This window comes from Pavona decussata, unplaced genomic scaffold, assembly GCF_977016875.1.
Source record: "Pavona decussata unplaced genomic scaffold, jaPavDecu1.1 SCAFFOLD_53, whole genome shotgun sequence".
Lineage (NCBI taxonomy): Eukaryota > Metazoa > Cnidaria > Anthozoa > Scleractinia > Agariciidae > Pavona > Pavona decussata.
Genome location: NW_028145475.1, coordinates 375,811 through 401,281, shown reverse-complemented (window position 1 = coordinate 401,281; position 25,471 = coordinate 375,811). Strand labels below are relative to the sequence as shown.

General features: G+C 40.1%; 2 protein-coding genes and 1 long non-coding RNA gene across 15 annotated transcripts in view; 1 reads left to right on the top strand and 2 right to left on the bottom strand.

Annotated features, from left to right (window-relative positions):
- The window catches only part of LOC146480270 (uncharacterized), a 34,379-nt gene extending 25,324 nt beyond the window's left edge, over window positions 1-9,055 (top strand). The window contains exon 2 of the long non-coding RNA XR_014864684.1: window positions 8,524-9,055. This is a non-coding gene — a long non-coding RNA (uncharacterized LOC146480270). The remainder of the gene's footprint in view (window positions 1-8,523) is intronic.
- The window catches only part of LOC146480269 (F-actin-uncapping protein LRRC16A-like), a 66,160-nt gene that overhangs the window by 18,348 nt on the left and 22,341 nt on the right, over window positions 1-25,471 (bottom strand). For 2 of the 12 annotated variants that reach the window (XM_085109412.1, XM_085109423.1), the window contains 14 exons: window positions 24,887-25,015; window positions 23,952-24,053; window positions 23,444-23,506; window positions 23,210-23,322; window positions 22,242-22,329; window positions 19,241-19,327; window positions 18,114-18,351; window positions 17,350-17,539; window positions 15,729-15,867; window positions 15,276-15,307; window positions 14,928-15,034; window positions 13,711-14,387; window positions 11,839-12,851; window positions 11,206-11,378 (listed from right to left, as the gene is read on the bottom strand). In XM_085109412.1, the coding sequence (XP_084965538.1) occupies window positions 11,219-11,378; window positions 11,839-12,851; window positions 13,711-14,387; window positions 14,928-15,034; window positions 15,276-15,307; window positions 15,729-15,867; window positions 17,350-17,539; window positions 18,114-18,351; window positions 19,241-19,327; window positions 22,242-22,329; window positions 23,210-23,322; window positions 23,444-23,506; window positions 23,952-24,053; window positions 24,887-25,015 (3,138 nt within the window). In that variant the 3' untranslated portion in view covers window positions 11,206-11,218. Of the gene's footprint in view, window positions 1-9,990; window positions 11,379-11,834; window positions 12,852-13,710; window positions 14,388-14,927; window positions 15,035-15,275; window positions 15,308-15,728; window positions 15,868-17,349; window positions 17,540-18,113; window positions 18,352-19,240; window positions 19,328-22,241; window positions 22,330-23,209; window positions 23,323-23,443; window positions 23,507-23,951; window positions 24,054-24,886; window positions 25,016-25,471 lie in introns of those variants that run through there. The other 10 variants (XM_085109421.1, XM_085109422.1, XM_085109416.1 and 7 more) reach the window with 10 other exon arrangements.
- On the bottom strand, window positions 342-5,079 carry LOC146480271 (uncharacterized). 2 transcript variants are annotated; one of them, XM_085109434.1, is made up of 2 exons: window positions 2,691-5,079; window positions 342-2,536 (listed from the first exon to the last, which is right to left on the bottom strand). In XM_085109434.1, the coding sequence occupies exon 1, from the start codon at window positions 5,040-5,042 to the stop codon at window positions 4,068-4,070; it is 975 nt and encodes a 324-aa protein (XP_084965560.1). In that variant the 5' UTR covers window positions 5,043-5,079; the 3' UTR covers window positions 342-2,536; window positions 2,691-4,067. The 2 variants fall into 2 exon arrangements, with proteins under 2 accessions (XP_084965560.1, XP_084965561.1); XM_085109435.1 differs by having other exon boundaries at window positions 342-3,803; window positions 3,834-5,079.

Genomic DNA, 25,471 nt, shown 5'->3' with positions numbered 1-25,471 from the left:
ATAAGCCGGGTTATTCTTGATTATTTAAACACCTCAAGCAACAACCCTTCCCTCAACAGCTCGTTCCTTTTTGACAGCAAATGGTTCCACAACGGGAACATAAAAGGAAGGTATGACCCGGCATGTAAAATCTATTAAATTGATCATCAATTACAATAGATATCAATCGATATCAGTTAATTGATTGATATTGGAAATCTATGATCTATCGATAACGCACGTCAGTTTTGTGATAATTCGATTTCCAATATCCATCAATTTCCAATATCCATCAATCAATAAATTGAGATTGATTGTCATCGATATTACATTTTACTCATGTGCAAGATGTGACACTCGAATTGGCAATGAAATTATTTTACTTTGGTAACTATAGCACCTTATTATTATTATTGACTTTACAGTATCTTCAACTTAAAGAATTCAGCTCTACAACACACAAATATGTACTAAATTTCTAAATAATAACAAACTAACAGCTAACTCTTAAAAAATCAAATTCTGCTCAATGTCACTTGGATGCAGTAAAACAGTTTAAAAAAAGCTAGCACCATAAAATTCAACAACATAAAACTATGATTTGTTGAAAAGAGATGAGGGGGTGCATTACATCAAAAAGTGACATTAACAGAACAGAAGAGTAACAAAACAGTTGTAAATGTGATTATAAAAACATCAACTAGCAGTGTACAAGAGGAACATCATGCTGATTGCCATCATTCAAAAGCACGGGAAGATTTACACCAGCAAATAAAAAAACTAGATATCAATTTGAAAAGCCATGCTAGAGCAATAACTAATTAATTCGAATAAATGGCTTTATGGACGGCGACAACACTGAGTCTTACACTGAAATCGGTTATGGGATTTAGCTTTTGCCAAAGCTAAATCCCATTTTTTGTGGGATGCTGTAGTTTAAAATTAGTTCCTGTCAAACACAACAAATCTCTTAATCGCAAAATAAAATTCTACATCAATATATTACACAATGGTGACATCAGCCATAAAAGGATGAAAATGCATTAAAAGAAAATTGTTCATTAAGTTACGTATTAAGCATCTTTATTTGATAATCTTATGATGTAATAATTTTAACAAGGCTATTTTAAAGTGTTTCACTTCACTTTGGCAATAAAAATATTTACTTGTTGCCATATTTGTTGTTATTATTATTATTATTATTATTATATAATATAATTATAATTATAATAACAAATATGGCAACAAATTTACACTATTATGAGTCTGTTATAGCATTTTGCCCAAATTTCCTTTCAATTCGCTTCCTACAAAATCCTTTGTACTAAACACTTCCTCCAACTAGAGAAAAAGCTGCATATTTTCAAATTTCTAACCATGATACTCATACAGTTAATTTTACACTGATGCCTGGGGTTCCACTAAGGCCCTTGAAGGCACTGTTACAGTACTAAGAATATAGTGCTGTTTTCTGTGGCATTTTCATAATATCAGTATCAGTTTTAATTAAGTTGTGTAACTTAATCAAAATAATTCCCATCTAGTTAAACGAAAAATCTACAATTTATAAGTATTAATTATTCTACTATTACTTAGGTGAGTACTAGATTCAAAATTTTTGCAGCCAAATAATTTTATACCACTGTGCCTGTGCATGTTGCAAGCACTTATGCTTATCTCAAACACAAACCTCCTTGGACTGATGCATTTCTAAATTTTTTCATCATACATAAAAATCAGCATATTTGACACTCCATGAAAAAAGTAGGAACCAGATGCTATACTTGGTGTAGCAGTACACAGAAACCCCGGCAATATAAGTAATGTACAGATTCTATTATGATTTCACTGGCGAGAGCAACTTTTTATACAAATTCCAGGGTTCTGATTATTTAAGTGCAGGCAGCAAGTTAAAAAAATGGCTACTTAACAATGTAACTTTGGATTTTGAGATCCCTCTTTGTCGCTGCATGAAGAGGCTGATGTGTGAAGTGCCATTCACTAAGTTGCTGAAATTACTGATAAACATACTGCTATACAAGAATGGTAAGGGTATGCGGCAATACCAAAGATGATTTGCCCATTAAATTTTTATTACACAAACGGTCAGGCATGTCTCTGAGATCAAAACCCTTCTGTTGTCATATTAGAAATAATAGTAATTACATAATTATTAAAAAGATTAAAAAAGTAGGCTCTGCATTGTAAATGGTAAAAAATTTAGTGACAAGAGATAACTAGTTAAAAAATATGATCAAAAAGAGAGAATGAATTTGAATTGCCACAAAGAAATCTACCACATTTTTAAGGGTTGGAAACCTTCTATGAGAATGCTCACCAGTAGCCTCCCTTGCAGACACTCTTTTGACTCATGCATGATGAGCCAAAAGAGCGTCTGCGAGGGAGGCTAGCTCACCATTGAGGCAAATGACTTAAGGGGGGACTTAACCTAAATTTGAATGAAATTTGAAGTGGTTTTAAGAAGGGATAGAAGAAAGAAAATGATTTTTGGAACACTAACAGACAGTTGATACCCACGCAAGAGCACCCCAGGTTGCTAGTGGTCTAACTAGGTATCCGTCTATTAATTATTAACTACAAATTCTTATTTTAAAACTTCACTAATTCTTCAATATTTCTTATTTCTCTTAATTTAACCAATCCTTCTAGAAAAACTCCCAAATATACCCAAAAATCACCCCAAAATTCACAAAACACCCCACAACATAGATTTACGGGATGAACATAGAGTTTTTGCATCGCTTGAAACTTGAATGAGATATTTCCATTAAAGCCCATGTAAATTTCGGTAAAATGGCCTTTACGTTAAGTCCCCCCTTGCACTTATCTAAAGTGGTTTTCATGTGACATTGCTGTGTGAGACATCACAAAATGTATTTTCTAAAAAAGTACTGAAATTGTAAAATGAGGCATCTGTAAAAATTTTTTATTCTGCTTTGCATTGCAGACTTATGTTTTCTGAGCTTCTGTTTCCATATTATATCTGGTAGGCTATTACAATATCTCTGTGAATTTTTTGATTAATATGTGAAATGACCTGTAAATATTGGTGACTGAAATTTCAGGATGATTGTAAAACATAAAGGATGCTGCTTTTTAATACAGAGGTATTTTTGTCCAGTTTATAACTAAATGGGAAAACAAATCTTAGTAACGGCTTTTGAAACCCAAAAAGAAAATTGGGGAGAAAGATATTAAATAACAAGAATTCTAAGAAGATGTAAAATACATAACACTGTCTAGCATTTTTTTCCAAATTGAAGCTTGATTATCTATAATCTTGGTCACCCCTAGTTTCCCTTTTGGATTCCAACAACCCTTGCTAAGATGTGCTTTTCCACTATAGTTTTAAACAGCACAAAAATATATTTTTTGGTACGAACCATCCTTAAAGGGCGGTCCCTACTAATACAGAGGTAAGAGCTATTGGAATTCAAAAAGAAAGCTTGATTTATGTGTTGAGTGATAATAACTGCATGTGACAACTTCAGTGGGGAAACTTTTTACTCCCACTGGGGTAGTTTGTTTTGTTCATTTCAATGACATCCATTATGATTGACATGTACTGCATACCTTGCGAATAGTGATCTACACAAGCAAGCCAAGTAGCTTCAGAGGTGCAAGGGTGTCATAATGGCACAGGTGGACAAAGGAGTACCTTTTCTTTTCATGAGCTACATACTTTAAAACATGACGGGAAGGAAAATACCATTGCATGGTGGGGCTGGGATGGAGGGCAGTTGAGTGGGTTGGGGGTATTGCCGCATACACTTTCATTAAAGCTTCTACTACATGTATATAACCTCCTTTTTAAACAAATCTATATTGAATACAAGTAAATATACATGTAGTTTACTACTCAAGAAAATAAAAAAATGTGCAAACCTGTTTACCCTGAGGCCGATAAGTTAATTGCCAGACTAAGCTACCACAGTTGATGGGTAGTACAAGTCAAGTTTAAGCTTTCGAAATAAAAAGCACTTCATTGGGCAGGTATCCCCATCAGGCTGGTATTGCACCAGTGATTTACGAAAGTGATCTCTCAAGTATTGCTTTTTTAACAAGTTTTACTTTTCCTCTCCACATGTCGACCGCTCATCAAGTTTTTTAAAAAACTCCCCCCAGCCATGATAACTGCACTCGATTATCATCGTCGTTAAAGCTTTGGGGAATCTCCCATGTTCTCTTGCATCAACCAGTGCCTGCCTGTAATCATCTTTGCAGGAATCTGTCCAGACATTGTAGACTAGGGTGGGGAATGGCGTAAAGATTGACAACATATAGCTACTGAAAATACGGCAAAGTCTTCCATTTCCATCTCGAAACGGGTGAAGATCTAAGAGTTCCATCAACATCCAAGCGCATAACTTGAATAGATAGTAAAGGTCATCAAAGTCCTTCAGTCCACCTTTGGTACAACGATCAAACATGCCATTGCATTGATCGAGCAACTCCATAACAGCAGCTTCCATGTCAGGCGGGTTTTTATACTCGTATTCTTTTCCTTTAAAAACTGTAAATCTACGCTTTTTGCTAAATTCACCGTGCTTCGTTGAATCACTCTGAGGTAAGGGAATATCTTTCATCAAAATACGATGTGTTTCTTGAAGCAAACTTGCCTCCATAAGTCCATAATCACTGGGACGTTCCTCGTTCATGACTTTTTCAAGCAAGAACTGATATGCAGTTTTCAAGTTTATAGTCTCTTGTTCTTTGATCGAGAACGAACGCTTTAGTTTTCGAGAGTAACAACTTCTCAGGAAACTCTCGGTCTCTTCAAAAGTCGAAAAACCACTTTCTTCCTCCATGTTCACGTGGAATATAAACTGAATGAGAAATTCTTCGCGAACTCTTTCAACTAGCTGCTGATCGTAAGCATCCTTTTTCTCTTCCCATTCTTTGCGATACTGCATTATTGCAGTGATCATCTCCTCAACAGATACTTCCTTCTTTTTGCGCCACTCAGGGGTTTCCAAGGCGTCGAATGGCAAAGAAACTGCGAGAATCCTCTTTCTTTCTTCTAAACCGATATCATTAGCCATATTAGAATCTTTCGATCATAGAGCAGCTGTCTCGTTTCCCGTTAGTAAGGGCAACGTGGAACACACGTGGACTCCCCCCTCCCCCCCTTGTAGTGGATCATGGGAGACATAAACAAGCTCACGTGACAAAGAGAACGAACTTTCTTTGCGCGTTTTTTCAAGTATGAGTCAGGCCTGCGAAGGCTCCCAATTACAAGTGGGGTATAGGGCGAAAAGAAAAATCGAGTCCCCGTACCGCACTCCGCTCGCCCGGCTCGCCAATTTTTCTTTTCGCCCTATACCCCACTTGGGAGCCTGTTCACAGCCTGTGTCTCGTCACGCAACGCTCCTCCCGAGACACAGAACGGCTACGAGGGAGACTAGTACGAGTATTGTCAAGTCTTTCCTGTTTTAATACCGTTTAGAATACAAAGTTGCGTTTTCTACAATCTGCAACGTTTTGCGATATTAACCTCGTTCCCAAGACCCTGGCTACGAGGTTGAAAGAATAATAATAAGAAGAAGCTTATAGCAGCTTAAACTCGGGCCCCCAGGGGCCCCACTCACATATTTTAATGACGGGGGGGGGGGGGGGGGGAGGGCCGAAGGATTTTTTTGGGTCTGACATTTTGACCAAATTAAGAGGGATTTTTTTGGGTCTATGAAAGACGCCGGGATTTTTTTGGGTCGCGAAAACAACACAGGGATTTTTTGGGTATTGTATTTTTCATCAGCTCAAATCAACAATAACATAAGCGCAATTTACCGCTTGTGTGGTATTACGCGATATTTCTGAGAATTTAATCTATTTGAAAAGTAATTACCGGCACTCCACGCGCATCTTATCCAGAGAGAAATATTCATATAACAGTCATGCGAGCTTTTTGTATTTGTTTTTGTATAGTTTTGTTTTTGACCAAAACCAAAGTTGAAGTTCGCATGTTCTAGCTTTCCAGAAGATAAATAATAAAATTTGCTGATGCAAAAACACTGAGGGATTTTTTTGGGTAGACAAATTCTGAAGTTGGGATTTTTCGGGGTATAAAATATGAACCTCTGTCGGACCCCCCCCCCCCCCCCCCCTGTTAACGTGGACAAAACGTAGTTAGCGAATTATGACATGTATGAAAAGAATTTATGACTAAGGAACTTGCGGTAGCTTCGCACACGCCCAAACGGAAGCGTAAACTAGTATGTTTAGTCTGTTTAGCTCAACTTTAATTAAGTAATTTAGTTTTACCTGAGATCTGTATTGGACACGTTTACTGTATTTGACTGCTCACCCGTTACACAGTTTCATGGTTATCCCGATCAAGAAAGATTAAGAAAACTCGCCATAGAAGTAAGTTTGTGAACATTGTTTTTTACTGTCTTATCAATTATTTCAGTTTTGCTAGTTCAGAATTTGTAAGCCTTTGAACAATGAGAACATTGAGGAATCGACCGCATGGCCCGATAATTGTTACAGCCTTATTTCAGCTATTTTCGCTTCGCTTGTTTTGCTTGTTACGTTTTTCTTATTAATTGATTTAGTTAAGTAAATTATATTGTACAATTTGATTTCAGATCGAATAAAACACTGTTATAATTATACGGTTTGCGAGTATTCTTCGGAAACGGATCGTCTCAGTTTTCTTGCGAAACCCCTCCCCCCCCCCCCCCCCCCCTTGTCATTAAAATATGTGAGTGTGGCCCCTGGGCTCGGGCCATATTTGACTAAACGCCGCGTAAGCTCACGATCAAAGCGATAACAATTAGCCTCTCGGGGGTCACGTGACTTTAGTTTGCTTAATGTGAGCATGATTGGCCGTTACATCAATAAGAGGTAACGATATCAGAAGATTTTCTTCATAAACAACTTAAGGTACAGCCGTAAACAGTAGTTACCTGACTGAGCCTCGTTTTCATATTGATCCGTAGACGGACAAAAATGGTTCAGTAAAAACCAGTGACAAACTGTGTTGGCAAGGACCACCGTGAGAAAATAAAAGTACCGGATCCTGTAGTGAAGGATCTAATCAGCAAAAAAATTGTAAAGGAAATAATGGTAATTGGTAAATGGTAATTTTTTTTTTATTGTTTCAGGCTAAATAAGCTAGAATTTGACTGAAACTGTAGAACATACGATCTGTTCATAAAAATAGCAGAAAATCAATTGATAATTGATAAATTTTATTGATGGAAGTGCAGGCGGTTAAATATGCTATTTATAGCTCTAAAATGCTAGTTTTGGCCTCTAGGCTGTCACGTCCTCAGTCACGTGACCTTGTTTTGCATGTTTTGAGCATGATTGGGATTCGTATGACAAAAATGTAACTATATCTGAAGATTCCAGGCATAATAAACGTTAAATTTAGGCATTATCAGTGGTCAAATGGTTGAGCCTCGTTTCTATGAATTTAAGGGGTGGCGGATAAAAATACTCCCTTAACTCGTGACCTATACCACAATTCCACTCTACAAACTACCTGACATTGATCATCAGGTCTTATTCTATCAAAATCCGCTATCAAACCTTTTCTGACCCCATATCATTGTACGAAACCCTAATTTTGGGGTCTTGGCTTCCGGACTATCAAATCATACTAAATGAAAGCTGTAGAGCAGACTTCCTCAGTTAAATCACTGTCAGTTTTCGCGAGGCACATTGTGGTTCTGTGGACAAAATCCGTTTCCAAACTTAAATGCTGTTCAAGTGCGCATGCATCCAACAGCGGCACTCAACGGTTTATTTTGGTGGATCTCCGTTCAGAATGCCTCAATCGCCTCAGAAATTCGGATTTAGTTTCAAAGAAAATCTGAAGTTTTCTTCAGCATAGTGCAAGCTCAAATTTTCTTAGCACTGGAAAACTGATTCCTTTCGTTTACCGGCGAACGAACTGGATCTTTGTTTTCAGTGCTCGTTTGGCCACTGTATGCTTGATCCCATTCCGCCGGCCCACCAGCTATTTTAAACATTAAAGCAATATATTTTTGAATTTCGATCAAAAATGTTTATATGTTACTCGAAAAGCGTCAAGACCTATATGCTTTTATATGATTCATAGTGGAACCACTTTTCTAATATAACAATCAATTGTTCACCAATAAATACTTAAAGCGGTGGATATTTTCGAGCCGCGAAACGGCGAGGTAAACTTCTTACCATTACCATTTAACGACACTAAGGGAACTGTTGTGTTAGTATGTACAAAAGTAATGCCAAATGCCAGCCCAAAATTGGCCAAGTAATTTGCACACGAGAACCAGGACAATGCTAGTCTACGTGGAGGCTTGCAAAGTCGAAAAAAAATTGGTAGGCGCGTGGGAGCGCGAGAAACGAAAGCTTCGACAGAAGGGCGTGGTCTTGGTTCTGGTCTTGCTTCTCACCGGTTGAGAAACTGGCGCGATATTTTTTAACCAACCGCAAAGCGTAGTAAAGCCAAACCAAAGCAAACACGAATTACTTTCGACACTCAACAACTCTAACTGCTAACTAATCACCTTGTGTTTTTTCCATCAGCTAAATCGGATGCGAAAGTTCAGCGACAGAGTTCTGACTGCTTCGATTTCAAGCCTCTCGAGTGTCAGCAGTTACCCATGGGATCCTGTGCAACCTCTTCTGCTGTCCGGATGGACTGCCCGAGAACCTGCCATGTGTGCCACACCTTTGTCTAGGTGCAACAAGCGCGATTTAAGCTAAGATTAAAAAAAATAATAAAATGTGATCATAGTGTGTCGCATTTGGTGGTCTTGCTTGATAAGTTGCGCGACCTCCAGTCCTGTCCGGATGGACTGTCTGAGAACTCGCCAATGTGCGATACCTTTGTCTAGGTGCAACAAGGGCAATTAACGCTAAGATTAAAGGGGAAGTATCATGGGGTTTTTGATCTCTTTGGTTAAAAACAGTGATATAAGACCTTGACATAGCTACAAAATAATTCTAGAACAACGAAAGGAAAGAAATCAACTCACTTCTTGAAAGGAACAACTCGTGATCTGTTCTAGCGCGTTTTGGAAACAAAAATGCGAAAACTTGAAAACAGTTAGCTTAACATTTTTTTTTTCTTTCAATCCATTCCGACCTTCTCTGTCTCTGGCCAGAAGCATTAATCAACAGTTCTATTGCACTGGGAACAAGACAATTGTTTTTTGTTTCTACTAACAGACAAACATTTTAGGGTTTTGAAATGACATCAAATTCGCGTGATACTTCCCCTTGTGTGTTGAAATGGTGGTCTTGCTTGACAAGTTTGCATGACCGAGTTAACAACGATGGGAAGACAAAACTGTTCCCAAGAAGTTGTTTGTTAGGTTAGCGCTTGATTCCCGTAAGTATTTCGACTCCCAAGTTAAACGGAACAAACCAAACATTACATCCAGGTTGTTATCGCGCCTTTCCTGCCAATATGATACCAAGATTTAAAAGACAACAGATCCTTAATGAAAACCCTGAAGCAAGGCTTCTATTAAAAAGACAAACGCCGTGGACAAACTTTGACAATATCTTTCAGGTGATGCCTCCAAACGACGAAAACTACAAAGCATCCTATGGACTAAAAACCATGAGTTAAATCTTCAATAGTTCTGAAGTGTACACGATAAGTTTGCGGCCGTAATAACAGGGATGTCCTTGGCGGGGGAGGTGTAGGGCGGGGCTCCCACTGAACTTTTTGCCTCATTAGATCAAAGAGTGTACATGTCTCACTTGCTTGAAGCCCAGTAAAGAACCTATGTAGAGGTTTAGATGAAAACCACCAGCCCTTGGAGCATAGTGGCCCACACGGCCTGGATTTAGCTCCGGTTTATCAACTGTTCGAGTACTTCCAGTTACTCTCCCTCCCCACCCTTGCTGAATGGAATGCTCGTCCATTTTAGAGTTACCCTCCCCTCCCCTCAGTACTTTGTTAGGATTCCCTAACGATCCTGGCCTTGGTTGTTCAAAAGGTGGATGGCATTATCCACTAGATGGAGAGGAAAGAAAACAGCTAAAAAGTAACTCAAAGTTGCATATTTTCTTGGCACGCAATCACAACTTGGGCTTTACAAGGTCACTTTATGTTTAATTTACCCAAAACATCCAAACGAGACTACACGTGAATAAGGCATATTGCCAAAAAGCACAGATTTGATTACATCAAATCACCGTGGTGTGTTGGTCACACGTGGAAATTATGAACCATCTTTACAGAATCTTCGACCGTAAAATGGACTAAATGTAAGATACTGATGTTTGTCACAGCAACAAACAAAAATATAAATTTATCATTGATGCTAATACTTATATTAAATCCTATCTAGTAGATACACTTTATTGCAGTTTATAAAAGCATGTGTTATACAATTATTGACTAGCATTCATATCCCCCATGAACCCTAAATAGCTGTGAGGTGTATACTTAACGCATTTTTTTTGTCTAATATATAGCAATTTTTTCAAAACAATTGCCCTACAGAAATCATTCATCTATGAATGTTTCAAGATTACGCTAAGGAAAATCCACCAGGTCTTGCTAGAATACATTTAAGTTTGAAGCGAATTTGGCGCGAATATACTGCGTATCAAAGCGAACTTTTATGAGTAAAAAATATAGTAATGTAAAATAATCTCTAGACACAAGAAATATGACATTTACACCTTCTTGGCAGCATTCATTACCAAATTAAATTGAAAACCTTTTCAAATGACTCTCAATGCCCAGTTTACAAATGAGCTCAATATTCAGATAAACCTTCAAGTTATCAAATTCCTGCTCCCAGGGGAATGGGAACGAGGTAAATGGGTTAAGTATTTTGGGACCACATTCCTACAGGTTTTTTCCCTTCCCTTGTTTCTTAAATGTTTGTAACAAGTTTTCAACTAGATTTCTAGCCAACAGCCGGAAGTCTAAAGGCGCTGTTACGTGTTACACTAGGCCATTTTTCTTGCAACTTGTTTCGCAACTTCGCTGCGCCATTTTAACACAAGCTGCACGAAACGATGCGTAATGTAACATGCCCTGAAATGAACATGCCTCGCAACGTTTCTGTTGCAGTCACCGTTGCCCCAAATAGAACCGACTTCTCACAAAAGTTGCGGCAAATCAGTGCTTAAGGCCAAATGCTCTAGGCCTAATTTCGGCCTGGACTGTTACCAGGCTCGCAGCTTAAGTGGTCCCAAAAACTCTCCCAGCGTTGTTGCTGACCGAAGACTCGACTGCCATAAAAGCAAATTGAGTCTACAACGGTGTTTCGCCATCGGAAGCTAAAATGTTCTCTAAGGTTGCCTTGTCAGGTCTATTCGTTATCGCGCCATTTTCTTTTGTATCATTAGTAGCTTCGTCTTTGCGTTCTTCTTGTTTCAGTGTTTTCTCTTCTTCCGTGGTGGCAGCAGTAGGCCTAAACACGAATAGACGTATTATATCATATGCGTGCCTTCTGTTTTAAAGTATCAAACTAATTACTGAGAGGGGAGGGTATTAAGCTACAAAATCACTGGACTAAACCTATTTCTTACCAAAGACGGACGCAGAGATAACTGACGGCAATATTAAACGTTTCACGAATAATTTCTGAAGACTACACCCCCATTCTTTATATTATTTCAAACTGGAGACTAACCACAAAAAACTAATTGCTTACACAGCCTTTGTAAGCATGAAACAGTGTCAAACAAAATGAGAGAAACCAATAAGTAAATTGTTTAATTAATTTAATCAAGAGCCATGAGAGGTCCCATGGCTCTAGATCAAATGAATAAATGTACCAACAACGAACAAACAAAAAAACAAATTAACAGCAAACACAAAAAACTCAAAAGCAGGTCAACCAAAAAGGGCAAAAGGATAGAGATACTCACTCCTCAGAATCCTCCTGTATAGTTTCCTCTCCTCTGCTTTCACTTCGTTCCAACTTTCCCCTCGCGCTCTCTTCACTACTGACCTTAGGCAGTTCCCAGCTAAGCTTTCTTGACAGCATGCTTGACGGCCCCTGCCCGGGAGACCAGGGTTTCGGCAGAGTTGCTGACCGAACAGAGGGTGTTTTGTCCGTTGAGGTGCTTCGTTGTACCTTAAGAGAGTTGGACCGACCCCCAGGTCTGAGAGCTTCTTTACCTGTCTCTCGTTTCAACCACAAGTCGTCCACTGAACCTTCTTGTTTCGGTTCGGCAGCTGGTTTATATGTTTTCCGCATTTCAATCTTCTCTGTCGTTCCATCCACGTTATTTTTGCCTTCAATAGTTTTTACTTCTTTCTTTTCCTCTGGCTTTTCCTGTTCCAATTTTTCAGCGTCTTGCTCTGATTCCTTTTCACTTGGCTTCCTTCCTTTTACATCGACTATCTTCGGTTGCGTTTCTTCTTCTTTGACTTTCTCAACTTGTTCCTCCTGCACGTCTTTCTTTTTTTCTTCTTCGTTCTTTTCTACTTCTTTCTTATTCTCTTTCTTTTCTTCTGGTTTTTCTACCTTACCCTCTTCCGGTTTCTTTTCTTCCGGTTTATCCACCTTAATCTCTTCCGGTTTCTTGTCTTCCGGTTTATCCACCTTCGTCTCTTCCGGTTTCTTTTCTTCCGGTTTATCGACCTTCTTCTCTTCCGGTTTCTTGTTTTCCGGTTTATCCATCTTAATCTCTTCCGGTCTTTCCTCCGCTTTTTTCTCTTGTACTTTATCTTCCTTCTTTTCCTCTTTGTTCGCTTCTTTTGGCTCTTTCTTCGGCCGGGGAGCGGGTTTGGGCGGAGTACCAGACGGTAGCCTGGGTCTCTTAAACGACGACGGTTTCACAAGCCTTTCCTTAGCCACTTCCGATCCAGCCTCTTTATTTCCGGTGTCTCTTTCGTCTGCTGGTTTGTCCTCAGCTGGCTTTTCAGCGGCTTTGTTCTGTAGAAGTTGAAACAGCGTAAACTGAATTAAAATAATAAGAGTGTGTTGCTAAGGCAAAGCAAAGCGAGGAAAATTTCGACAGGGTGTTCGTAAGTTTTGTCTGTTTCAGGCACTCAGATTGTGGAGAACGAAGACAAGGTTACGAGTCCAACTAGAACCAGTTGTCTAAGAGTGCTTTCCATTTGTCGGAACTGGCCGGCCTGGCCGGCCAGTCTGTAAATCGAATGCATCAGTTTGAACGGATGGTGCTGCAAAATCTTGAAAAATAACCACTCCGAAAATGGTACGTGCTACTTCGAAGAAATTCGAAGGACTAAGATAAACCTTATCCTTCAAATTGGTACATTCCGTTTACGAACTGAACGATCTGGCCGGACGGTTCTGAGAAATGGAAAGCGGCGGAAGTCTTACATTTATAGGACGCATGGGTTTATGGGAAGGACCCTCACACGCCCTTGTTACGCCAAGACTACCATATTTTTCGGCGCTGCCCAAACTCTGAACGCCGTTAGCATTAACGATTCACTGACGCAGCAATGAAAACTCTGTCGCTTCCTTTTTTGAGCCATTGAACGGGGCAAAACTGGGCGTCATTACATTTTATGAAAGCAATGAAATGGAGCCTCGAATTGCTGTTTTTAACAAGATTGGTTTTGGTTTGGATTCCCATTGGTTAAGAGAGTGGCGCGAGTTTTGTTGAGCGATCACAGAGCGTAGTAATGCAAACCGAAGCAAACGCGAAATTACTTTCGACACTCAATTGAAAACCACTCTACAGCACGTGATGATTGCTGTGAGGCACAATGAGTTTTACAAAGACGCCTGATCAGAGTGTGTATGTCCTTTATTAACTCACCCTTCCCAAGCTGGCAGCCCTCTCCTGTCTCAGCTTTATTTCAGCTAATAGCCCTCCGCCTGCTGCCCCGCCTATCCCAATTCCAAATTTGGGCGGTTTTTTAGCAGTTACTGGTGCAGGTGCTGGTGCGGGCTCTTCAGCGGTAGGCTTCGTAGCTTGATCACCTGTAGTTGCCCTGTCACGTGGCTGAGCGGCTACAGGACGGTGGCCAGTATCCGTAGTGGCCCTATCACGAGGAAGAGAAAACGGCTTCACGCCCATTATAGGCCTCACCACTTCTGGTTTCTTATCGGAGTGTCTCCTTTCCATCGGCATTTCCGCTTTCTTCTCAGTTGGTGTTACTTCCGGCTTTATCTCAGCTGGTGGATCCTTCGGTTTGTTCTCAGAGGGAACTTTCTCTTTGGGCACTTCCGGTTTCTTTACTGAGGGGACCCTCTCTTTGGATACTTCTGGTTTCTTTTCTGAGGAGGCCCTCTCTTTCGATACTTCCGGTTTCTTGTCAGACAACCTCCTTTCTATTTTCACTTCCGGTTTCTTTTCTGAGGAGGCTCTTTCTTTGGATACTTCCGGTTTCTTGTCCGTCGACCTCTTTTCTATTTTCACTTCCGGTTTCCTCTCAGAAGCAGCCCTTTTTCTACTTTCTTTGGGCGAATCACCTTTTTTCTTCTTTTCATCTACTGAAACACAAAAACAAGCCTCAGGTAGGCAAGGAAGATCTGTACCTAAGTCTTGAAATAAATACTTTATGAAGATGCCTCCTAATACAGTAATGCTTCTTCGCTGTTTTTGACTATGCTGCGCGGGAAAAGCAGATCTTAGCAAGGGCTATTGGAATCCAAACAGAAAACTGGGGAGAAACCACGCATTCTATTTATAATTAGGATTTGCAAAAGGCGTTAAAACACATAACACTGTATGCCATAAGTTTTTTTTTTTTTTCAAATTAAAGGCTGATTATTTCTAAAAAAAATGCGTGGTTACCCTCGATTTGAGGGGGAACATAACATTTTCTAAAACCGGTTCCAAAACGCTCAAAGACAAATAACAAATAATCAAACATCATTGCAACGGAACCTCGAACAAAACTACATGAAATGTTTTAAGAATTGGAACAATTTCTTTCGTATCGGTTTTATTTGCATTGAAAGCAACATTTGGCTGATTATTTCTAGTGAAGCCAAAAAAAAAGTATACTGACAAATTATTGTTTTGTTTACCATCATTTGTGTACCAAGCAGCGGAAGCTTCTGTTGTGTCCGTCGCCGTTGAAGAGCGATCCCTGTGCTTCTGTTTCAGAAATCCGGGAAAGCCGAGCTTGATTCCCCTAAAAAGACAATTCAAAACCCATTTAGCAGTTTCCTATCCACTCTCGCAAAACATAAGCCGACATATAGACGTATAAACATGCTCGATATATTGCACTGAAAACAGCGCTGTTCAAATTAAGTGCGCTTGTCTCCCTTCTCCGCAACGGTTGCACCTTTCCCGCGCTTGTCACCCGTTGCATATTTCCCGCGCTTTTAATTTCAAAATGGAAAAACTACGATAACGAAATGTATCCTTACCCTTTAGGTATCCAACCAGACTTTTTATTTTCCTGTTTCAAACAAAAAATTGCGAGGATGAAACAAATTAAAATGCCGTTGTTAATTAATTGTTAAACAATTAATTGTTTTGTGTCATTGCTTTATAGTGACAAAAAAAAAACGTAATCAGCCGAAATAACCTTCATAACGCCAGTGACGCCCCCTCAACTACATAAACCCTGACGAAAACAGCAACGCCTTGTACGAACTACATGTAGCAACCAACAGATTTTCAGCAAATGTTAAGGGGACTAAGCTAACCATGAAAACGTGAGTTCTAGGTTTTCAGATTTGTCCTTATAAAACATCACTTCCTAACTACCATTTACAGAGGTGTCCAACCCGATGAAACAACAATCGCTATCTTTCCTACCATTTTAGCATGCTCACTTGACGTTCATATGCAAAAAAACATGTCACGTGTCCGTTTACCTCACTGTCCTTTGTTTTGGGTGACGGTTTGGGTTTGGGTGCGGGTTTTGGTGGAGGGGTTTTGCTGGGTGCGGTCGTGTCAGGAGGAGTCTTGGACACCGATGTCTTCTTAGCGGGCGGTGTAACTTGCACAGCCGGTCTGAAATAAGAAAATGACTTCACTTTATTGCGTTCGTCGTAAAAAGAACGTACTCCTAATACAGATTGGAGTAGAGATTGTATGGGACAATGAATTTTGGGACACCTATCTTGCATCCTCCGCACATTTTGCAGGGGTGGATGACATCATCACCAACTTGGCAAAGGAGAACGAGCCTGGAATCGAGATAACCGAACGCACTCCCTAACCTTTGATAATTGCTAGTAATATTAACGAATATTTGGTTCTATCAACTGAGTCGAAAAGGTAATTTGGCCACCGTAAAGGAATTCGAGCGCTGACGTTTCGAGCGTTAGCCTTTCGTCCCAGAGTGAAACCAATATTCCTTTCCACTCCCCAACCAATGCAGCACCACAGTTTCTTTAGAAATTGAGCCCTATGTAGACTGCGAGCAGTCTCTCTTTTGCTCGAGAATGTGCAGAGAAGAACGCAAAAAACTGAGCGAGCACGACATTTCGGAGTCGCGCGCGCGCGGGTCTCGCGCTACTCGCAGCTTTGCCGCTCGTGCGCGCGACATGTCCCTCGAATATCTTGCGTTCTTCCCCGCAGATTCTCTACAGTCTAACCCTGGCCTTTGTATAATAACAACGTACTATACTGGGTAACAGGAATGGTGGTGTTACGAGAAATGGCATCCAAACGATGTTTATAGAGCTAGACGCCTTGGTCTAAAGATTTTTCGCCGGGTTATGTGGACTTTTTTGTCTATCTACCCTGAAGAACCAACTTTTCATATTTTCAATCCGATCTGGATGCATGGACCAGCCGGCATGAAAACCGTTTTGTGATGAGTTGGATTTTGACTCTAAATATCACAACATTATTCAACTGGCGTGTTGTTGTGTCTTTGACACCGAACAACAAGACCGTTTCGTATCAGATAGAGCCTTTGTTCTAAGACCAACTTTGCAGATGGCAAAAATGTGAATCGTTTCAGTGTGTCCTGAATTTAACATGCTCGTTGTAGAATATCTCCGAGGCCGCGTTCAGACTAGGCGCCCGGCTCCGCTTCTCGGTTACGGACACTAGTCTGAATATGGCGTTTTCAGTTTTTGGTGCCCAACCACGGGCACTATCTCCAAGGGTAGAACTCAGGTACCGGTCCTTGGCATAGACACTGGTCTGAACAGGAATTTGTGAGTTCCCGAGCTTTTTCCTCATGCCTCCCTGCTATACATTAAACAAAATGGCGGGCGCTAAATTGACGAACTAGGAAACGATTGCTCCTTGGACACAAAGGAGTCTGAACGTCCTTCTCAGTGCACGGGCACAGGGTCCTAGCACGGGTACCTAGTTTGAACAGGACCAGACTCGGAAACGTCGAGGAAACGCATGCTACAAAAGCCTCGTGGTTTCTTTGGGCTTCCTCGCCATTTTCCTTTATTTCTTTAAGATTCTGTAAATTACATTTGGGGGCAAACTAGAAATTAATAAATGGTAAACGTTTGTAACGATACTCACGCAGCTTCAACTGTGTTGTGCCAAAACGCTTCGATATCCTCCTGTTGGTTTTCTTCGTCTTTGCTAGAGCCATTGGCAACAGCTGGTCTGTTAGAGGGTCGGGTGGGTAGGCGCCTTTTTTGAGGGGGCCGAGCTCGGCCCTTAACCAAATGCGTCAGCTCTGATGGCTTGGTTTCCATAGCAGCGAAGTCTGAAAAAAAAAATCAGTAGCAACTTCTCATAATCTCTTTACAGAAGGTTAAATTAAGTATTTCGTTTGCAAGATGAAATAAAAAGGCCACAATGTCGGACACGCTAAAGGAGTTTTTGCATCATTTCCAAAGAATCCCAGAGAGAGTTATCGACTCACTTGGTTCGCACCGAGACAAGAGAGGGAATGTGGAGCCAAGTTTGTTGTCTAACGAAACAATACGAAGACAGAGGCTGGGCCTTGAGACAACTAACCACAAGTATCAAGTTACAGCAAACCGACCATTATCAACTAGCTTCCTGTGAACAAAAACTTTGCACAGGCCAGTTTAAATATCATATAATTTGCGCAATTTTTTAAACCGCTTAGCAATGGTGATTTAAACAAAATGTTCAAATGAATTAAAGATACCTTACAGGCGCCAAATGAACGGAGATATTCGGAGAGAGTAGTGGGGGGGGGGGGGGGGGGGGTCAGCTTAAGCTGCGAATACTGGGTTTGTGGCAGCGGTGAGGACTTTTTCAACTCTCACAAACCATCAGCGACATTGCCTTTCTGTGTAATCATAGCTAACCTGTTTTAATGACAAGCTGAGGAGCCGGCTTTCTGTCGACCTGATCTTGTTTCGCGACTTTAGCTTCTTCCTTGTCCTCCTTTTCCTTTTCTCCTTCTTCTTCCGTTACTCTGCCGTGTGTTGGACGCCTGCTGACCGTGGGCCGTCTCTTGTGGCTCCTCCCACCCGCGTCTACCGCGTCCATCGTGGGCACCGCAAGCTGGGAAGAGCTGAGGCGGTTACGAGCTTTACGCGCCACCTTGGAAACGAAGAATAAATAGATGTTCGAAGGAGAAAAGAAAGCGACATTTGTCTGAATGGCTTTCGAAAGCAATAGGCCATTTTCGAGTTGCTTTAAACCTCATTACGAAAGCGAGTTTTGGTGCAAAGCTTTTCATGTGAAAATTAGTTTTGTTTTCATAAGAATGAAAACTAATTTTCATAATAAAAGCTTTGCACTTAGCCTCGCTTTCATAATGAGGTTCAAAGCAACTCGGAAACGACCTATTACAGTAATTTCTGATTAGCTGTTTCAGATGACACAGAGGAAAAATATTGTGAGGGGACAAGGAGAGACCCCATGGAAAAGCTGATGCTTTTCCTTCGCTTCCCATGAGGTTCTCTAAGATTCGCTGTTGAGAGAGAGAGAGACGATGCTCACTTTTCTATCGCTTGCTCTTGTTACTTTGTATTCTACTGATTTGTTTATTTTGATGGTGTAACACAGTAATGAGCTTTCTTCAGATTCACACGAGGTAGTGAGAAATGGGCCCGGGCCGCAGACGAAAAACGTACTTCATCAAGCACTATCCAAAGTTTCTCAAAGTAGTTGAAGAAACAACCGAAACGAACTCTAACCAGTCACCAATAACATGTCCTTCTGCCCAACCACACAGAGTTTTCTTCTATTTGTAAGGGTGCCATGACCATTAACACTGGCGTTTCATAAAATGGGAACAAAATGAAATCGGAATGTTGCTTACGTGAAAGTTAAATACTTCACAGCAATATACTTTCGCTGCGAGAGCCGAGCGCTTTTGGTCAGTGATTTGGCTACTAGGTGCTGACCAAACCGAACGCGGTCTCTCGAACAACTTTAAATTATTGAACGACATTCGTCACTTGCGCATGTACAAGGGATGTCTTACCGCTGCCACATCATCCTCGTCTGCGCTCTTTTCAGTTTCTCTCTCTGCCTCCTCCATCTTGTTACGATGGTCTTTCAAAAGAAGATCCTACACCACAAAAGGAATTGCACTTGCTGATTATTATAAGAAACATTTCCTGCTGTGTTAATGAAACGTAATTTGCCAGTACAAAAAATATCAGACAAAGAGAGAAATTTAGAATCAGGTTTACGGCAAACGGTAGATATGACCACGTGACCATGTTTATCCTTGATTCACCTCTCGCTGTTTTCAGTTTCTCAGTAAAATTGAGTAGTTTTGCGTTAGCATCAAAAGCCAAAATTAAGCATTATTCCCATTCATGAGCCAATTTTTTGAAGAAAATAAACGCGAATCTCACGTTTGCCGTTTACCGTAAACGCGATTCTAAATCTCTAACTCAGAGATAAAGATGTTCTTTAAAACGATCACCCATCATTGCTTGGCACCGTGCTGCCACATTGAATGCGAATTCGAGTTGAAAACATTGAATTCCTGTTCGTTACTTCCGCTGTCTTGGTTTCTTGTTCGCTGTTCAAAGCCTATGCTTTCACTTAACTATTAGGGACCTTAAAGTGCTACTATGACGAAATTCGTGTCTTTCTAATCTGAGCCATTTTAAAACATAAACAAGTAGTCTGTACGTGAAGAAGAATGCTGTTTTCTATTAATTTTTCAAATATCTCTTTTTGTTCCAGAGATATTCAAGTTTTTAAAATATGCAAATTAGCCAAGTGATGACGTCACAAACTCAACCGAATTTTGGTTAAATACTGTGAAAAAAGATATCTCAGGCAATTTGTATCAGAAATGCTTGATTCTTTGCACTGACATTGTTCTAGTATAGGTGCACTCCATAATATCAGCTTATCAGTTTTGTTACCATGGCAACATACTGGGTTCCAGTCCTCCCTGATACTTAAGGCTTTGCTGGCCACCTTTGGCGTTCTATTGTGATATTTGCCAATGGTGCCTCATCTGCATGATCCAGCAAGCGTATAAATTTGTTAGGTCGAGTTCGTGGCCTTGTTAAATGTTTTTCAAGCTGAAATATATTGAAATCAGGTTGGAGGGGACTGGAAAAGAGTGAGTTGCCATGGGAACCAAATTTTTTTTATAGCCGTAGGTGTATTGCCTTTAGAACTATTAGCCTGCCAGGTTTCAATGGTCTCTGCTGTAAATTGACTGAGATAGCTCTATTTATATACTTGATGTTATATTGAATTGATACTTTGACGTCATCAGTCCTCTCATTTACATATTTTACACATTTTTCAAACGTGAATATCTCTGGAACCAATGCAGATATTTAGAAACGGTAAACGGCGTTTTTAATCTTTCCTAGGATTCTATGTGATAAACCTTAAAATTCAAGAGGTAAAAATTTGATCATAGTAGCACTTTAAGGCCCCTTTAAACGGTTTCAACATTTGGTTCAACATGCGTTCAACACTTTGTTGATCCAAATGTTGGGGGCGTTTGAACAGGTCGTTCAACGTTGTCCAAAGCGTAAAAAAATGGTGAAAGCTTGTTGAAAGCGTGCTGAATCAAATTTTAAACTTTCATTCAACGTTGAATAGTGCTGAAGCCGTTTGAACACTCCGTTCAACAATTGTCCAACATTTGCCCAACATCCGTTGTTGAACGAATGTTGCTCAAATGTTGAAAGCCTCGGCGTTTAAACGGGCCTTTAAGTAGCAACAGAAAACAACAGTTTTAATTAGCAAAACACTGGCCCTTCACGTGCGTTGTTTGGGACATCTTTGCCGTCCTCTACAAAACAACAACGTGAAATGACCAAATTCAAGGTTTTATGGAGAACGTAAAAACACGAGGGTAGATTCGCTTTCTCTTTCTGAACTTAAAAACCGCCCCTACGAATTGAGTTCTTGGTTACGTCGGTCGCATTATGCAAATTAAATTAGTTGGAATTATAGCAATTTAGTTCAAAGAACGCGAATTTAACTTTTAGGTTACGTTTTGGGTGGTGACGTCTTCCTCGTTGCTCAAGGTCCCTACTACATTTGCTGTTTCTTTGATATGCGAATCTTTGATTACTTCCTGAATTTCACGTTCAATATCTTTGCTTGACTAATTATTATTTTCAGTTCAGAACTTTTGCTTGTGCGAAGATTTCGTTATTTTCATTATTCCACTATCTCTAAATTTAGAAATTCGTCACTAGTGCCCAGAATTAAAACAGACTCTTTACAGAGGGCAAAGCTGAATATATCTTTTGCCTGCCCGTATCATTTCCATTCTCTTGGATCATTAAGGATAAATGAAGGTTGAGGAGTAAAAACAATTCTCATAAAATACTTCCGTTTTTTACAAACTGTCAAATTTCTCGCTTGTCCATTGGATAACTTTTGTCGCTGGCAATGGGTGAGGCACAGCTCAAAAACACGCTCTTTGGCTTAAATCTTCACGTGAAATTCACGGTCCGAACGGCGCTAAACAGTACCCTCGTTTGACCTTATGGCCGAAATTCTGCCGTTTGGAAAAACGAAAATAACGTTGCGGTTTAACATGGAAATAGCTGTACAGAGAGAAACAGATATTGTGCATATGTCACGTCACGCATGTCACAACAAAACTGTCACGTTTTTTCGCTTTCACTGTCCTTTTTACGATCTGTACGGACTCTGTCCGTAAAGACTTGTACAAATCTAACAGCTCGTCAAAATACTTAACGATTCACTCAGTCTGAAAAGAAAAATAAAGTTCCAAGTAACCATAAAGACCGAGATGCCATTTTAACGGCTGTACGGCCAATAAAGATGAGGTTAAACTGTTTCATCCCTAGTCTACAGGCCGACTTCAAATGTCTCCTTCGGAACAAGTTGTGCTTATTATGCTGTTTTGCCAGATCATATTTATTCATCTTTGTTGAACCTGTTTATTAACATGTTCGTGTTTTCAAATAATCTTGGGGTCTCCTGGTCTAGAACAAGACAATTTGTCGGAATCAAGCGAGACTCACCAGTTTATTGACACAGTTCTCCAGTTGATGAATCACCACCTCCATGATCGTATCCACCATAAATGAAGCGACAGTAAGTTTGTCTTCGCTACAAAGAAACAACATGGAAGTTAGTCAAACCTTAGTTATCAGTACACGGTAAATCCTTCAGGGCGTTACAAATATAGGAAGTATAGGATGTGAAAGGTAATTAGCTGAAGCTAAAAAGGTGCTTCTAACACTGGAATAGTAAACGAAGTAGATTTTCCTAGAATGACAATAAACGCTTGCTGACACACTATCTAGAGGAAATCACTTACATTGTTGCAAATATAATGGGCCCCATTTGTTCTGTAAGCCGGTTCTATTAGACAAGTTCTACAGAAAACCCCCACCGGAAAAGCAGTTTGTTTTCGTCAAATGACGGGTATACTTGCTTGTAACGAAACCCAGCCAAACGTCGCCGATACAAAAAAATAATAATAATAATAATAAAAAACCGACTAGCGTTGAGGGCATTTAATTAACACTAAAACAGTTTTAGTTGGCTTTTGTTTGTTTTCGCATTTGCTGAAGCCCGTGGTAATCTGATTGGTTGGAGTCCGCAATGACCCAAACCTCCCCTATCTACTACTATTGTCCCAAAATTCAGCACGGCAAATTTATTTCTGAAATCGCTTTTCAACTGACCTATGGAACGACCGAGCGAATGACATTTTCCCACGTTGCAGTCAAAAAATGTCATGCTAACCACGAGTTGGTTAGTTCTGTACTTCCCGCTCGCGTTTGGAGAAGATCACAAAGAGACTTCACATTTTTGTGACAATCTTAGAGCGAATCTAATCATGAACTCAGTTATTTATCTAATTCCGTGCTTATAAATGCCACACAAAGCACGAATTGTGCTATTTTCCGTCAATGTCTCTGATCTGCTGGCTCTGTGTAAGGTGATTTCCTGCTCGTCAAACAAATGCTAGCTATAGTCTCACCTTAGCCTATTGGCGATTCCTGCAGCGGCTTGAGTAAGAATGAGTTCTTCCACAAATGTTTCACTTAGCTGAGGCTTGCCCTGTACAACTGCTTCAAGACGGCTTTTCACGTCCTAACGACACCAAAGAAATGTCAGTTTCTTCGTTAGCTACATGAAAGCAATCAGAACTGATATATCTGGCACAAGTGGCCTCTAAGCTCTTTTAACACTAACTATGATGTGAGCGACTTACGTCTGCAGATGTGATGTAAGGACAGACTTCTTTGACACACTCAACCATCTTGTCCATGTTACTCTGAGAATAAATGATTAATAGGTTTAAGTGAGTACATCGTTGACTACTCGACAAATCGACGGCAGTTTTCTGTTGTCTTTACTCTTACAGACCATAAAATGACGGCATAAAATGTTCAAAACTGAAGTGCGGCTCGTGGTTTCACTGCCAAGTTTTGAACATTTTATGGCGCCATTCTATGTCTGTAAGAGTTTAGACAATACAAAACGGCCGTCGATTTGTTTTTTACAATAACACGGAAAGTACGAGCGAAATTGGCTTTATTTTCTTTTCAAAAAGCGCGCGTTACATCTGACGTCATTTTGATTGTCTGTACTCTTATAGACAATAACTACGAACCAATAAGCAAGCGGAAAATTTGACAGTTACTGTAAAAAATAATTTATATGTTTGGCCCCTTCTAACACGATCTGTAACAGCTGACAGAGACGTACTGGCTTCTTACCTTCATTTTATCTTCAGCTGCTTTATGAAACTCAGTAGCAAGCTCAGCAAACCGTGCCTCAAGATCACTGTCATTGGTACAAAGATGGAACTTCAGCAGAAGCTGTCAAAACAATCGTACAAATTTTAAGACCACAAAAACCGAGAAAAGAATTGCACATGCATCACCGGAAACTTTCGAGCTTCCGTGTTTATTTCTTTGTTTGCTTGTTGAAGTCGTTGTTGTGATTGAAATCTTTGAAAGGGAGACAAATTACTTGTCGCGTTTCAAGAACGCAATCCTAGTTGCGTGTTAATTGCTTTGTGTCTTTCATTCAGAAAAATATGAAAATATTTGGTGCCAGGAATGCTTCCAAATATTCTTTTGTTTCTTGCAGGGGCAGAGTCACGCATTCGCCAAGGTTTTGACTCGTGTCACGCTTACATTTGTGTCAAAAGTCGTATATGTCGTCGAACGCACTCCCCTGGTCTCTGATTACTACTAGTTTATATATAAGTTTAAGGTTTCCATCAATTCTGAACAATGTCTGAATGTTACAAGCGAATGTTAAATCTCCTTTCTAAAATCGCTACATCATTGGCGGAACATAGGTAGGTAGGTAGCCTTTATTTATACACGATGCATATAGAAGGTGAAAGCTTGTGGGGTCATGTACAATACATTACTACCAAATTAAATACGAGTAGAACTAATAATATGTGAAAGTTTCCAGTAGTAGGTTAGGTTTATCTTTTTTAATGGACCATCCTAGGCTAAGACGAGTGAGTGGAAAGGAACGCAAACAGAAGTATTGAAAATCGAGAACTGCAGTGGATTTTCAGCAAGTTAAAAGGCGAAAATAAAAAACAACAACGACAACAACCAACGGACAGGGTACTTTTTCCAGTCTATGTCTAGCCATCAGTATTATTATCAGCAATCTACATTTTGCGCACCTGTTTGAGCTTGTCTGCATCCTGTATGTAATTTTTCGCTGTCTTCATCTCGTTCTTGACATCTGTGTCCTTGGAGAGTCGGAGGTCACTGATGAGGTCCTGTAACTGAACCACCAGCCGGTCCACCATCTGAAGGTTAGGGACAAAGAAGAGCCAAGTAAAGCTTAAAGTAAGATGCACCATAGGATGCATCACAGCCAGTAACCTGTATAACCTGTACAGTAACCTGCACCCTCGCCTGTAAAACCTGTATAATAGCTAATGATCCTGTTCGTGTGAGAGCAGCGTTTGAAATGCAGAGGCACAAAAACAACTTCACGACTCACTTATGAACAAAGCTGAAAAGGGCTCCATACTGCAAAGTACTTGTAACAAGACTAGTACCTGTACCCGACACACCCTCATACAAAGAGATGAAAGCTAAGTAGGGTAACGTGAAATCCTGCAATGATTGTTATGGCATACTTTTTTACCTTCCATTCTTTTCAGCCCCTTAAATACAATTCAATATCACGACAACCCTTTCTATTTTGAGTTCAGCAAATTCAGATTTCACGAAATCTACTTTAAACGTGCTAACCTGTG

What these genes read in the sequence shown, in the direction of transcription:
- LOC146480271 (XM_085109434.1), bottom strand. Translation starts at nt 5,042, where the DNA reads ATGGCTAATGATATCGGTTTAGAAGAAAGAAAGAGGATTCTCGCAGTT.